Below are 15,740 nucleotides of genomic sequence, written 5' to 3' on the forward strand. Positions count from 1 at the left end.
TGTCTCCCGTCTACCCCAGCGTGGTCATGGGTAAAGCAATAGGGACGTTACCACTATGAGTGAGACTGGGGCTGGGCATGGTACCAGGGTGCGGCCGAGTTATTGAAAAATTTCTTGCACTTCGAGCTAAGCAAAGCCCAGCTCCAAACCTCTGAAGTGTGTGGATCCAGGCACGGTTTTGCTCTGGGCTTTTATAGCCATCAAGTTTCAGTGGTCTGGATCCAGGATTTTGGTTTGGCCCAGCTCTGATTCTGTTGAAGTCATTCCCCCTTCTCCTTGGCAAGGGACCGTCCTGCCGTGGCGGGTGAGTAGTCGCAGGCTCACGCCCAGCGCTGAGCCCAGCAGATCAATATTTGCAAGACTGTCTCCCTGCCCTTTTTATTTTAATGCAGCCATGCCGGGGCCAGCCTGTTCCCTCTTTTATGAGGCAGCTAATTACCAGTGATGCTCCTGCAGTGGATAGCGGAGGCAAGGAGAGGCTGGTTGATGCAGAAAGGACTTTGAGACAAGGGCCAGGCCCCATGTTGGGAGCTGGACAATTCAATATTAGGGAAGAGACTTGTGAGCCTGGGCCCCAGACAGGCTGCCGGAAGCTGAATCTGCCATTACACCTGTAGGAGAGGTCAAATGCAATGAGTTAGGAGTTAGCAGGGACACCCAGGGCTGAGCGAGGCCCACACTGCTTTGGGGCCAGCTGGGTGGTGCGCTGTGAGCCCCACGTATAACCCAAAGCAGCATTCAGAATCCAAAGGGGATCTTTATACTTCAACGTCCACGCTTTGTTTTGCCCCGGGATGTTCCAGCTGCTGGCCAGCCGGCAGGGCCGGGCCAGGCAAAGCCAAATCCCAGCCATGCTCACGCTATGCGCGCCGGAGGCCCAAAGGAAGCGACGAAGCGAGGTGCAGAGGCTTTGGGTTAGCAGGCGTAGCCGTTCCCTGGTGTGGGGCTTTGGTCATTCGTTCCCCATTCTCCCCCTGCCCCCCGCATACCCGGAAACGAACACTGGCCGCCCAGGAGACCGCAGCGGGGAGGTAGCGGGAGACGCACAGCCCTGGAGGAAGAGTGAGCAGCATCTCTAGCGCCGCCGTCTGAGAGACAAAGCAATTCCTGTTGCAGCGGTACATTCAAGCTCCCTGGAGCACGGCTGCAGCCTAGGTCCGCTTCTTTCCCGCCTCCCTGCAGCGAGTCAGCCCCACCTGCGTCTGCCCCTCAGCATGGAGCGGCCTTTCTGCTCTGGCTCACCGCTCGCCTCTGGGCCTTACCCGCCTGCTGTTCACGCTGGCATAACTCCCACACGCGCTGCCACCCTCTCAGGCACAGCGCCAAGGCCACTGCAGCTGCATTTCCCCCTTCGTGGGCCACCAACAGCACCTGGCTTCAGGCTGCCGGCTCCCACAATCATCCATAACCTTCATAGGACCAGGGCTTTCAAGGCGATTGCCCTGTCAGTTACAGGTCGCCCCCGGAGGCCCAGTTGCGGATTGGCTGCTAGATGCTTTACAACTGCACAATGGAAGATGCTCTGGAACGGGGCGGGCTGCCCCCTGGAAGGGCGGGAAAGCAGCCAGCCCCGTTCTGAAGAGGAGCCCAGCAGGCAGGTGCTGGGAATCGCCTGTCCCAGCTGCATAGCATCAAGTGAGTGGAGCTAAGCTAGCTAGGAGATATAAACAAGGACCCCAGCAACTTGAGCCTGGGCCCAAGAGAGGGCTGAAGGATGCTCTCCAGGGGCTGTGATGAGGACTGGAAGAGAGCAAGCAGGCCTTGTGGACACTCCAGACTGGGAAATTACCTGCCCAGTAAACTGATGGAGGCCTCAGGGCCCCATGGGCTAGGTGGAGCACTTGATATTACTTGATGATGTGAACATAAGAACATCCAGACTGGGTCAGCTCAAAGGTCCACCTAGCCCAGTGTCCTGTCTTCTGACAGTGGCCAATACCAGGGGCCCCAGAGGGAATGAACAGAACAGGGAATCATCAGGTGATCCATCCCCTTTGCCTTGTTTCCTTTCTTTTGTATTGGAGACTAAACCGGGCCCAGAAGTAAAGGCTATGAACTGACCAAAGCGTGGCCAGTTGCTTTCCCCAGACTGGCGATCGAATCCACCAGCCTCCATGATCTCTGCCCTAAAGATCCCTCTCCTGCTATTGGCTGTCCCGTGTGCCCCACTGAACCAAAGGCAATTGCAAGGTCAGGGCATAAGCTGAAGGAAAAGCAGGTGGGGAAGCACATCATAAAGCTTGGTGTATATTTTAAGGCTAGGAATGAAACTCAATGGGAGTTGGGCACCTCACTCTCCTAGGTGATTTTAAAAATCCTGCACCCAAATCTTGTCTCTGGGGGAGTGACATGGCAGCCACAGGGCGGCTGTTTGCTTCTACTAACTGTCGACGTGCTGTTTTTATTTTGTTAGGTGCTAACAGCTACGTCAAAAGGGCTCAGAACAAACTGCAAATGGGACAAAATGCCCCTGGTGCTCACCAGATTAGCGCCGGGAGCCTGTCCAGCTTTCAAAGTGGGCCTTGCCCCATGGGCTAGTGCTATGCATGGTGGAAATAGAGGTTAGAAACACCAGAGGAAATGAACTGGCCATGATGCATAGTCCCCTTCTGATTGCAGGGCTGCGGCTCAGTGCTGGGAAGGGCAGATAGAACAAGGCACCCCAGATGCCAGGAAAATGGAGTTGCAAGAAATTTAGCCCAATGTCCTGGTTTAGGGCAAAGAGGTGACGACTAATTTTTTTTGAACACTACAATGCATTGCCACAAAAGAGAGTTTTGAGCGCTGTTCTGGGTCCTCATCCAAAACCAACAGTCTCTGGAAGTTGTTGACTTCAATGGAGCGTAGATTAGTCCTGTCTATAGACAATAGCTTTGAAACTACTTCCCTATTTTGCACCCAGTAAAGTGGTGTTACATAAGGGGTCTGATTCTGAGCTGAGCTAGACAGACATAAAATGAATCTGGCTGAAAAATGCAGGGGGGGGAGGGGGAAGGCAATGAACATTTTTGGAAATGCTTTTCAAAAAATTGTTGCAATTGTGAATATTTGAGATGCTCTGGCCCCTCAGGTTGGAAAGCTGCAGCCATTTTTCATGAAATGTTGAAATTTTGGGGGGAAAAAAGTGGTTTTGAAAAATTTTGACACGCTCCAGGTGTAAAACTGGAGTAACTCCAGGGGTTGCTGTAGGATCTCAGTGCTCCTGAAAATCCAGCCCCAGCTGTTGGGTCGGGACCCCCATGGCACATGCCATAGCTAAAGGTTAACCCAGTATATTATAGCTAGGGCCCTACCAAATTCACGGTCAATTTCACAGTCGTAGGGTTTTAAAAATCGTAAATTTCATGATTTCAGCTATTTAAATTTGAAATTTCACGGTGGTGTAAGTGTAGGTGTCCTGACCCAAAAAGGAGTTGTGGGGGTCACAAGGTTATTGTAGGGGGTGGGGGGCTGCGGTTCTGCTGCTCTTCTGCACTGCTGCTGGCGGCGGCGGTGCTGCCTTCAGAGCTGGGCGCCCACCCAACAGCTGCTGCTCTCCAGCCACTCAGCACTAAAGGCAGTGCAGAAGTAAGGGGGGCAATACTGTGACACCCACCACCGCAAAGTCCTTTTTGGTCAGGACCCCCAGTTTGAGAAACACTGGTCTCCCCATGAAATTGGTGTAGTATAGGGTAAAAGCACCCACAAGACCACATTTAAAGGGGGAGACCAGTTTTCATGGTCCGTTTTTCATAGCTGTGAATGTGGTAGGACCCTAATTATAGCCCCAGCAAAATAATTCTCTGAGAAGAATAGAAAGACCCTGGAGTGACTCACGGGAGCCCTGTTATTGCAAGTGGCGACTTCTGATTGTGGCAAACAGCTGTTTTAAAGAGATGCTGGCAACTAGCTTTGAGTTTCCATCTTAAATGTTTTAGTAAAGAGTTCTTTCATTGTGGGGGCGTTGGGCTGGTTTGGATTCACGTTCCCCCACAGCCTCAGGCGAGTTTATGGCCAGTGCTCGAGTTGATTGAAGTGCCCTTGATGGAGAAGAGTCACGCTGGTCCTGGCCTGCTAGCCTCCTGTTGATCCAACTTCATTGTCCAGGGAACAGGAGATCCAGCCCATCCCGTCTCCCTGCCCGTCATCAAATCCACATTTGCTTTTCCCTCCCTTCTGAGCTCCCGCCCACCCTTTAGGGCTAGCGCCATCTGGCCGTTCACAAGCTCAGGTGCCCGTTGGCATCAATTTCCTCTGCCTTTAAACCGACCGCATGATGCAGCCCTCTGAGCCGCTCAAAGCTCATTCAGTATTCCCTGGCATGTGGCCTTTGTAACCTTCATCCCCATCCTTTGCTATCGGCAGCTGCTACTGATCTAGGGGGCTGACCAACAGGAGTTGGAGCTGGCCCTGGAGGGTACCCTATCTCTGAACGGCCTCTGAACTGCAGTATTTCCACTTGTATGTCTGTTCTCCTCCTCACATGCACCCTTTGTATCCCCCTCATCACCATAGTTAAGCTACATCACTCACACCTATATTTGCACAGATAGCTACTGTAACACTTGTGTGCTAGACACTGTGCCAAGGTCAGTTATGTTTTCTAACAGTGGGCCTGAGCCGGAGCCGCTGGTTTGGAGAGGCACTGAGCCCCTTCCATTCCCATGGACTCCAAGGAGACAGACAAGTGCTGACAGGTCTCAGCAGCAGGTGCTAGATCAGTACTGCTCAAGTCAATGAGCGCCTTGCCCGGCCCATCAGTGGGAGCAGCATCTTGTCTGACTATTGCACTTTGCAGGCATCAGTCATGCACCGGGTTTCTGGCACTGGCTTTGCGAAGGGGGGGCTGTTGCTCAGATCTAGGGGCTCGGAAGGTGTACAACTAGGGCTTCCATGCTACAGCCTGAGGGATAATCAGTTTTCTCCACGGCGGAAGGGGCTTGGAAGCTGGCTTGGTGTGGGCATTTTTTTTTTTAAATGACTTGACTTCTGAGACTGTAAAGTTATAGGGTATGTTCCCTGAGGGCTAGTGATTTGCACAATCCTGGATGAAGAAAGGGCCTCATGGAAATATCTGATTTAGTCTTGGACGACTGAAGAAAAATAAACTCGGCAGCGTGTTTGCAGACACTCCGTCTTCCCTCAGATGACCCTTCTGCTGGTGCCCACGCTGGCAATTCTTGGAATGATTTTATATGTGCAAGTACTACATGCAAAATCTCTATGAATAGTTCCACTTCCTACACTTTCTCACACACAAAAATCTCCCGTTTGGAGATTGTTTATGATCTTCTCAGCTCTATGTTGTCATTCATATCTTGCAAAAAAGTATGAATTTTGGTCTGACTTGCACTTTTCCATTATTTTAGTTTAAAAAAAAATAAAATATTCATCCTTCATCATAGACGTGAGAGAGCCTCTACCGAGAGATGACAGGTCGTTTATAGAGCAAGGGCTGGAAGCAATTTGGGATCAGTTCATCTTTGGTATTTTAGTACTGGGAAATCCACAATTAGCAAATGGAAAACAAACCCTTGGTGCCTTGTACTGCTCTAGCATTTGGATCTCACAGTCGTTTCCAGGCTGTAAGGAGTGGATTTCAAACTGTAACCTTGAAGGATTCTTTAATTATTCCATTAGGTATAAACTCTCCCTCCCCCATCACATTCTACTTGAATTTGCTTCCTCCTAGGCACAGCATGATAAATGGACCTTTGACCTAGGTCAGATTAAGTCTATCTGATAGTATTTAAGTAAGCAGAACAGCTCCCACACTGTCAGCAGGTTTGATCCTGAGACTTTCACTATTAAAAGCATGTGCCTCCACCACTTGAGCTAAGGCAGTAATTCCATTACCCGCTAGCAGTAGTAAACTCTTGTCCTGTTCTGTGAGGGGGTACACAGTCCCACATCCTGCCAGCATGGGTGACATATGGTACAGTGTTCTCAGGACCTGTTGTGTAAGATTGCTAGGGGTTAAACTTTAGTATAACTAAAATCAATATCAAAACTTCCATTGACTCAAGTGGGACCAGGATTTGGAATTAAAACATTGAGGGTGTTTAGACTAACAAGGCAAACCTTGAACTACATGTAGAAAACTCACCCAAGCAGCATTTCTAAAATAACTTTGCTTTGAGTAAGGAAGCAAATACATTCTGAGAGAGGGAACATGCACACGTCCCTTCTGAAAGAAAATTAATGCCAGCCAAATTTTAATGACATTTCTTTGCAAAAATGTTACACTTTGCAAGTTACAAAACAGTTCGCCCTTTGGAATAAAAACACACATTCTTTGACAGTCAGACCTTAACATAAATAAAGATACCCATAAATTAAAATTAAGGTACAATAACCTGAAACATAAAATGGAAAGGCAAGGCCTACATCTATATACATAAAATGCCACACAATCCAGCTGGAGAATAAGGAGGAGATAATCCACTAAACCATGGCTGGGTTGTCTCAGGGCAGGTCTTCACTAGCGTAGCTGAATTCGACATATCGCAGCCGACTTACCCCGCTGTAGGGACGGTGGCAAAATCGACCTCTGCGGCTCCCCATCGACGGCACTTACTCCCACCTCCGCTGGTGGAGTAAGAGCGTCGATTCGGGGATCGATTGTCGCGTCCCAATGGGACGCGATAAATCGATCCCCAAGAGCTCGATTTCTACCCGCCGATTCAGGCGGGTAGTGTAAACGTAGCCTTAGTGTTTATAAAATGTGTGTAAGATAAATAAGAGTCACACACACACACAGCTTTGACACAGCACATGAATCATTCGATGTCTTGCTGATGGTATCATTCTCTGTCTAACGTGTTCCTGTTCAATACGCAAGAGAATTCCCCCTCCTCCCCCCCTCGTGTTTCAGGGACACTTCCCCTTAAAGACAACTGACAGCTTAACACGGTCAGAGGTTTTGATGCCTGTAGCACTCAGCTGTTTCTGCCTAGCCAGGTATTTTCTCCCCGTGCAGTGGGAAAAAAAAAAAAAAAAAACCACCACTGAATTTTCATTTCCTGCCCTCGGTCGTTACGCCAAGGCAGTCAAGCGTCATAGGAGTTCGATTCCATGCAGTATTTTCCAGTATGCAGAAGCCTTTGGCAACCGAGCTGGGCTGTAATGCTGGAACGATCATGTCTTCCTTAAACCCTTGCCCAGAGTAAAGGCGAGCTCACCTCTTACGCTACACTATGTGCATCCACAGGGCCAAGTTCATCCTGGGGGTAACTCCGCTGCCTTCCCTGGCGTTCGTGAGTTTAAGGGCTCCTAATGAGCAGAGGCTGTACAAACAATGCCAACCACGGTAGATTGCAAAATGATCAGTTAAGCTCTTCGGCAGTTCTAGCAGGTTGCTCCAGGTAACTGTGAAAGAATTTCACTCCTGCTGTGTAAAGTTAATGGTGATTTGCTGTCCAGATGCAATTGTCAAGTCCTAAGAAACCCCATTTATCTAGTGCAAGAGTCTGGCTCCTTTCTTCTATTTTTAATGTCCCTGGAAACTGAGAACATTAGGAAGAGGCAGATTTCCCACAAAGCAGTTTGTATGCTGGAGTAGTCTGAGTTGTCAGCAGAGACTGACACAACCAGGGTTGATTTTTCTGACCTATTCCAAGGTCAGCCTGGCTTCCCTCCCCGGGAATAAGGTATTTTCCATTGCACTCGCCACCTAACTGCGGTCAAAGATGGTGAGGTGAAAAGCAGAGCTCAGCCAGTGTTGCTTGCTGGGACTGTCAATGAATTCCTCACGAGGGTCGATTCTGTGCCCAGGAGAACTCGGTGTTAAGTACTGTAGGGGCATGTTCCATTGGTAAGACAAGCATACAAATGCTAGCATTCCTTCCCTGGGAGAACAGATTTAAAATGCACCCACATGACAAGCTGGAGAGGGGGAAAAAAAATATTTTTTAAAGAAATCTTATAAACAACTTTTCAGTATTACAAATAAATAAAACACACACACACACACACACACACACACACACCCAGCAGTGAGTCTGCGGCATGTTATACAGTACATACAAGGAACAAAAAACAAGGTGCACAGAAATGACCTCAGAACTTATGCTCAGGGAGGTCATTTTCTATTTAGGCCGTCTTAGAAGTATGAAATATTCCCAAGAACCGGACATCACTCAACAAGCCAGGAACTGCAATAATATATGCATCTCTTCAATGGAGACGGTGTCCCACAATGTAACTGACAGGAGAGAGTAAACATTAAAAATGTCCAAACTCAAGATATTTCAGCAATAAAAGAAACATTAAAAAAAGGAAACATCAGAAGCCTTCAGTTCCTCACTGTGCTAAAATGCACCGGATTTTTCAGTTCTTTGCAAGCTAAATTTATATCCATGAGCAAGTGCCTTTCTGGGTACTGAATCACTGAGCTGCTGAGCATTTCCTCTATAAATTACAGAAGCTGCTTTGAAATTAGCTTGGAAAAGGTGAAGATTTACATTGAAATTCGTGTTGCGCTTCCCTCAACATAGCCCTGCAGTGTTCATTGCTACAACCCCTTCAGACAACCAGACACTTCTTATTAATGCTCATTCTATTGCCGTAGTGCCTAGGAATCCGAGTCCTGGACTAGGACCCCCCTGGGAGAAAGGACGTCTGCTTTACACGGTCAGCTATGTAAAAAACAGAGCAAGCCACACTCTGCCCAAGCAGTGTGGTTGTGCTCCAAACCAAAGCCCTGGTGCTGCAGCCATTTATGCCTGAAAATAACTCACTTCCCGGAAGGCTTCCCATGCCACTCTCGGGGCAGGATGTCCAGCAATCACTAAGGATCTGATTCGGTCACGGATTCCATGACTTCAAGGGAATCTCTGGGACATCGTTGGGTTCAGCTCGCCACAGCGGCGGGGCTGGAGCAGCAGTCAGCCCCCACTCCAGGAGCAGCAGCAGCTTCAGGTCAGGGGCCACCGGAGCAGTGGCCGGGCCACAGACCGGGGCTGGGTGAGCCCCCAGAGCACGGCCAATGCTGGGTGAGCCGCTAGCGCTGCAGGAGCAGCGGTCGAAGCTGGGTCAGCCCCCAGGCCCAGAGCGACCGCTGCCAGAACAGGAGCGCTAGGTGAAGACCTTTTTCTTAAGGGAAAAACAAACTCCGATTCTAGCAAAGCACCTTCTCTCCTGGCTGTGTTGCTTGATATCATTTCAAAAAGGAAAATGATCCTTCTTTAAGGAACAAATGCTTTTATCCGGCTCTGCTGATTTTCACCTGGAAAACCAAAGAACGATGGCACTGTTTGACCTTCTTTCTGCCCAGACCAAAAATATTAAAACCCTGAACAAAACAGACCTAGAACAAATTCACACCAAGGCTTGTGCTTCTCTTTGGCCTAGACAAGTGGTTTTCAACCTTTTTTTTATTTGAGGACCCCTAAAAAAGTGTTGCCTGGAGATGCAGACGCTTTTGGAAATCTTAGGGGGTCCGCAGCACGGACCACAGGTTGAAAACCACTGTTCTATGGTAATGACACCTTTCCCGGACCCCTTAGACAGAGTCTGTGGGCTCCCCGGGGTCTGCAGACCACAGGCTGAAAACCACTGGCCAAGAATGAACTAGGCACAAACCAGGAACTCAGAATTACCCATCTATAATCCATCCTGGATCAGTGCCAAGAACAGCACTGATAGGCCAAAGGAATTAAGGCAGGCCCATATTTTGAAAGGTCCTGTACCACAAAACCAGGAGGGCTGGAAAGAATTATTTAGGCCAATGTTAAATGGGGTCCCAGCTTTCCGGTGGCATCATGGAAAGTGGCAACAGGTCCCAAGGTATCAAACTGATTAAAAATCACAGTATTGGGGTCACTTTCTTGCTTCTCCCATTTCCACACTGATGTGATTTCAGCAGCTGCTGTCTCCAAAACCGAGAGGCCGAGAAATCCCACCTGGAAGCAGCGATTCTAGCTACCTGGGTGCTCTAGCACATTATTTTCGGACTCCAGCAACTCACGGGATGTCAGACTCTAGAATAATTGCAGGAAGACCGTTACATAGGGTGACCAGATGTCCCGTTTTTAAAGGGACAGTCCCGTTTTTTGGGCCTATTACCTCCCGCCCTCTGTCCTGTTTTTTCCCAGTTGCTATCTGGTGACCCTACCGTTACAGAGACGGTCTGCAAGCAACGACACACGCTTTCAGAACCCCACGCGTGCCCCTCCTGAGCTGTGGTGCTGGACCAGCAAGCGCCTGAGCCCCGTGTTAGTGCAGGAAATGACTTTCCCTGATCGACACCGGCCTGAGGGGTTTGAACACTGCCACTTTGGCTCAGAAGAGCTCATAGTCTCCAAGGTGCTGTGAAGTCCATTGCCAGCAATGGGTGGGTCAGGCTTGGATGCAGCAGGTCAGGTACCTAAACCCAGGGGCAGAGTTCAAAACCAACTGTCTCCACTTCCACATTAAAGACGCTGCTGGCAATGGAAAGACAAGACTCAGCGACCCACGGGATTACTGCTGGAGCCGGGCATGTGACACCAGGCAGGCAAAGTTCCCAGCATCATGCCGGAGTTCCCCATCCCGCTGACAGATCGGCAGCATGTGACCGTGTCTCAGGCGGCACTCGCAGCCGGGCCGACTTCAGGCTTAGTGTTTCCAAATGAGCCCCCCCGGCCTCATCTCGTTGCACTCGTCCCCGCCCCCACCAGAGCCTCCATCACAGTTTGTGGCTCTCCTGGCTCTCCAACCACTCTCTCCTCAGCTCTGTGATCTCTCTGCCGTACCAGTCGTGGAGCTTAGAGAAACACACTGTGCCTGGGCACACCGGGCTGTCCGCCACCAGGGCCCCGGGGCCACAGGTATTGCCCGACGATGCACGTCTGCGAGGCGGCAGAGGAGGCGGCTTCACGCTTCCCTCATGGCTGCCCCCCACAGACGTCCTCACGCTCCCTGAGTCAGCAAGGCCCCCGGGGACATCCCCAGCTGGCAGGCTGTCCATGCACGGAACGTTATTCCACACCGCACAGCCATTCTCTTTCAGGGGGGCGCAAGGCGGCACCAGGGGTCTCTCCCGGGCAGGTGGCAGCTCCAGAGCTGGAGCCATGGTGTCCAAGCAGAGAGCTGACTTGGTTTTCCGGTAAATCGGTGACCTCCTTTGGATGCTTCGGCTGCCAGCCAGGCCCGACTGCATCTCCTCCAGCTGCTTCTCCAGCTCCTTCACCACCAGCCGCAAGTAGTCGAAGCTGGCGCGCGATAGGGACTTGACCCAGGACTCCATGGCAGCCTGGCTCTCGGCCGCCAGGACGTAGGTTCGCGACTTGGCGCAGTCAAACTTGATGGCGAAGGTGAAGTCTTCGGCGGCCTCGCAGAGCTCCACGGTGCAGCCCTCCAAGATGATCACGCCCACCGGCTCCCGGCTCTCCCGCTCCTCGAAGTAGAAGAGCATGTTGCCCTTCAGCACAAACCAGCGGCGGTGGTAGGCCGTGTTCCGCTCGCCTTTCTTGAAGAGGAAGCCGGCGTTGTCGGCGGGGGAATCGCAGGTGGCGTAGAATGCCAGGCTACGCTCGTTCAGCTTCATGGCGCCAAGGCCTAGAGGGGGAAAGAGATTCGTATGGGATCGGGGGTGAGGATCTGCCGGGTTCTCTGAGCTACGAGCAAAGACCAGGGAGCCCAGGCAGTCTCATCCCAACAGCTAGAGTGAGGTACTGACTGGAAACGGACAGCAGGTAGCAAACCCCTAACAGCGGGGCACCGGGGCAATCTGCTTGAATTGGCTGCTTGGGGAGCCCAGGGAGAGAATGCCTCTGGGAAGAGATGGAGTCATGGAGGCCTTAACTTACCAGAAAGGAAAGCGATTTTCTACGCTTGAGGGAGAGACCCCACTCACTGCAACGGGCTTCTCCTTTCTCTGTCAACTCCCCGGCTTGCCATCCAGGTCACCTGGCCCTATTTCTACTCCTGGCTGTGTGTCTTTCCAGGGAGAGCCCATGGGATCAGTTTCACTTTGTTTACTGTCCGTTTCCTTTCTGGTTCTTGGGCCCTTTGGGGGAGCAAAGAGGGGGAGGGGAACCACTGTTTAAAACATACCCCTCTACCTCGATAGAACGCTGTCCTCGGGAGCCAAAAAATCTTAGCGGGTTATAGGTGAAACCGCATTCTATCGAACTTGCTTTGATCCACCGCAGTCCGCAGCCCTGCCCCCCCGGAGCACTGCTTTACCGCGTTATATCCGAATTGGTGTTATATCGGGATAGAGATGTACTTCCAATTTAAAAGAGTCCCATTGAGCTCTGCTTTTTGTTCAAAGCTGACTTTTACAAAACCAACAATTTTCTGGGTGAAGCTGATGCCCTTTTCCCTCTCCCCTCATTGGGATCATGCCCAATCTAATGCTATTTATCAGGCATGGCTGAAGAGCCAGGCCTAGAGTACACTTCCCCCTCCCACCCATAAATGCACTTGAACAATGCAGTGTGCAGCTGGCCCGGCACTGCTAATTGGGTTCCTAGCACCAGTCTCTTGCTGCCCTGATTAGCAGGGACCAGGAGTACTCAGGGTGCTGCAAACACTGCCGGCCCTGGTTACTCCCCGTCAGCCATAGTCCGTTGCTTCAAGTCCTATCGGTGCTAATCAGAGCATCCTCGATGCTGCTGTTTTGCAAGCTGGGTGAAGTTAGTCCCTAGCAGCTTATCTAGCCCCGCAGCTGCCCGTGCACATTCACAGCTGCCGCGGACGTTGGCCTTGCTAGCTCTGCTTGTTTAGCTGTCCTGGCTCCTCCTCTGTGGGGGAAGAACTGGGAGTCAGACGACCCAGGTTCTTTTCCCACCTCTACCACTAACGGAATGTGCGACTCGTGTTCTGTACCCGTGTCCCCATCTGACTGGGTCACCTACCCTGCTTTGAGAGCTGGAGCAGTGCAAGGACCAGCCATGAGTCGGGAAGCGTCATGCTGAGCATGGGGGTGGTTGCATTGATTTCAGTGGGAACATGCCCATGCTTTAATGGTTAGTGTAAACTTAAGCGCTTCACTGCAGCCAGAGCAATGCAAAGATGAAGGGTTACCAGAGCTGCCAAGATGCCAGTGGCCCCCGATGGATGGCTAAACTGGAACTCCAAACAGCCCCCACCATGGAGTGGGCAGCAAAGACCTGCCACTCGCCTCTGGGACAGCCCTTTCCCAGTGGTTTCCTTTCTTTTACAGTGACTTGGTTCTGATCCAGGAAGTAAGTGGTCTTACAACCTTTGTTACTAACAACAGCTGTTGCTGGCGACCGAGCCACCAATAAGAGAGGTTTTCGCTCTGTCAGGCTGCTGTCATTGTCCTCAGCAGCAGGCGTGTCACTTGCTGTGAGGAAAGGGCAGCATTTGTCCCCCAGATCTTGGTTTGCCCCTGCCTTTTAATAGGTCCATATGCTCCACGCTCTTTTCCACTTCCCTCCACACCCAGCCTTTGCAGGGTAAAATAAAATCCTGTATAATGTTGCGTATGCGGACATAAAACTTTCCCCTTCCCCCCACAATTTTTCTGAAATGCAGCTTCTGTTCAGCACCACAGCAGCCACAGCCTATGGAATCTATAAATATAACACCGCTGCTAGCTTTTGCTTCCTTAACACTAGTGACAGCATCTCCAGTGCAAGGCACTCAAAGCCTTTGAGCCTGATAACTATCAGTAACCATTTTACAGCTGGGGAAACCAGCACACAAAGATGAAGGCCCAAGTTTTCCAAAGCAGCCCAGGAATTTTGGGTGCCCAGGTGGGAGCAGCTGGAGGTTGGCTTCTCCAAGGGCCTGAGCAACTGCGGCTACGGTTAAAAAGCAACGGGCGCTACTGGTGCTCAGCAGACCGAAGAAGCAGATTGTAGCTGTGTCAAATGGGGCACCCAAACTTGACACCCAGGGGCTTAGTGACCAGCCCCAAGGAAACACAGTGAGGCGGTTTCAGAACTGGGACTAGAATCCAGGAGTCCCAAGTCCCAGGCCTTTGCTCTGACCACTAGACAACACTCCTCCCTGAAAGACCATTGCTGTCTAACTCTAGTCCTAATCTAGTAATTTTTTTAAACATACGACCACAACAAAACCCTTGGACATGGGCAAGTAATTTCACTATTAAGTCATATAACAAGGTTCAAGATTAATTGAGCTTTTCCCTTTACCAGAAGGTTATTTTTATAATCACACTGGAGCCTCATCCCACGTAGAAGCCATGTAAGAAATAACAGGGAATGTTGCAAGCTTCACAACCTCTGCCATTTCATTCATGAAGTGACTTTTTTTTCTGTTTAACTTATTTAAAAAGTGACTGTTTGATTCCACAGCTAGCAGGAGGCCGGCTCACCTAGCCTGGCTTAAGGGATGAAAATGCAATTCGAGTCTTTAACACAGCAGAAGACCATTCGCTCAGTGTGGGGGGTTTTAGCTGTATGAGTTTTGTTTTGTTTTTTAGTGACACTGAGAGCAGCACCCACTGCACCTTGCAGGGGGTCTTTCAGCAGGTGTTTCCTGCATGTCAGCCAGGGTCCCTGCTTTCTGTGGACTCGTGGGGGAATTGGGCTGTCCCCCCCCAGAGCCTGCTAGGCAGGGGGCGAGTTAGCTAGCACCAGCCCCCCCGGAAAGTGGGTTAGCTCTCTAGGGGGTGCTGGAGTCAGACACTGCAGTGGGGAAGGGGCTGCGCTCCAGGCCAGCCAGGGGGGCCGTGTCTCCTGCAGGAAGGCAGCCAGCGGGGATGCTGGGCAGGAGAACGACCCTGGGGCTCAAGCCCACCCCGCGGAGCCCAGCCCAGCAGGGCTGCGCCAGGCAGCTTCTCGGAGCGGGCCCATCCCCGTGGCCTCCAGCCCCGCTCTAGCTCGGCCCCAGGGACGGAGACCGGCCTGTCCCCTGCCGCCTCCAGCCTCGCCGGGCTCTGCCCGCGCCCCAGCCCCGGCTCCCCCGGTCTTACTTCTGCGCGCCGCTGGTTGCGCCCCGCTCCTTTGTTCCCTCCGCGCCGCTCCTGCCTTCCCCGGCTGGGGCTGGCTCCTCCTCTGCGGGCTGTGGCTCCCGGCCACCGGCCGCTCTTAAAGAGCCAGCCCGGCCCTCGCACCCGCCTCCCGAGCCAGCCTGGGGGGTGCAGAGCGCGGATGGGTGTGTCTACACGGCCTCGGAAACCTGGACTCACCCCGCTGGGAGCCCAACCCCCTACCGGCCACACGCAAAGGTGCCTGATCCCGGTCTGCAAGTCCCGGGCACCCTGAGTCCTGCGGAGACTGGGGGCCAAGCCCCGTCGTTGTGCAGTGTGGACGCAGCTCAAGCCCCAAAGCCCAGTCAGAAGGTCTGTGCAGCGGGGGAAGGACCCCTTAGCGAGGCGGGGAGACCTGGGGCCAGCCCTAAGCCCAGGTTGACCATGCAGTAGGGACATACCCTAAGGCAGAGGTTCTCAGTCAGGGGTATGTGGGTACACTGAGGTCTTCCAGGGGGCACTCAAAGCCTCTAAATCAGTGGGTCTCCACCTGCCAGTCGCGAACCCCATGGGGGTTGCAGGATGGGTTTAGGGGGATTGCAAGTGCAGGGCCGGCGTTAGGGGTGGCAAACTGGGCAATTGCCTGGGGGCTCGTTAAGCTACGTTCGGTGGCTGGGGTTTAGACAAGGCTCACAAGTGAAACACAGGCTCCAGTATTCCACTGAAAGGTAAGTACAAGATAGTCCAGTCCATTTATTCTATGATGCTATGGTAGAAATGAGAACGACAGCGGTTTTTCAGTAAGAGGGCGCTGTGCCACTTGTATTTTGATGTCTGGTTTTGTAAGCAAGTCGTTTTTAAGTGAGGTGTATCT

The 15,740-nt window shown here is 51.7% G+C and overlaps 1 protein-coding gene across 1 annotated transcript; it reads right to left on the reverse strand.

The window, feature by feature from the left end:
• Positions 1–10,645: 10,645 nt before the first annotated feature.
• PHETA1 (PH domain containing endocytic trafficking adaptor 1) lies at positions 10,646–14,918 on the reverse strand. Its single transcript, XM_054006860.1, has 2 exons — positions 14,870–14,918; positions 10,646–11,517 (listed from the first exon to the last, which is right to left on the reverse strand). Exon 2 carries the CDS (start codon positions 11,504–11,506, stop codon positions 10,646–10,648), a length of 861 nt encoding a protein of 286 aa, XP_053862835.1. The 5' UTR covers positions 11,507–11,517; positions 14,870–14,918.
• Between the last annotated feature and the right edge of the window lie 822 nt (positions 14,919–15,740).

Source organism: Malaclemys terrapin, chromosome 16, assembly GCF_027887155.1.
Source record: "Malaclemys terrapin pileata isolate rMalTer1 chromosome 16, rMalTer1.hap1, whole genome shotgun sequence".
In the NCBI taxonomy this organism is placed as follows: domain Eukaryota; kingdom Metazoa; phylum Chordata; order Testudines; family Emydidae; genus Malaclemys; species Malaclemys terrapin.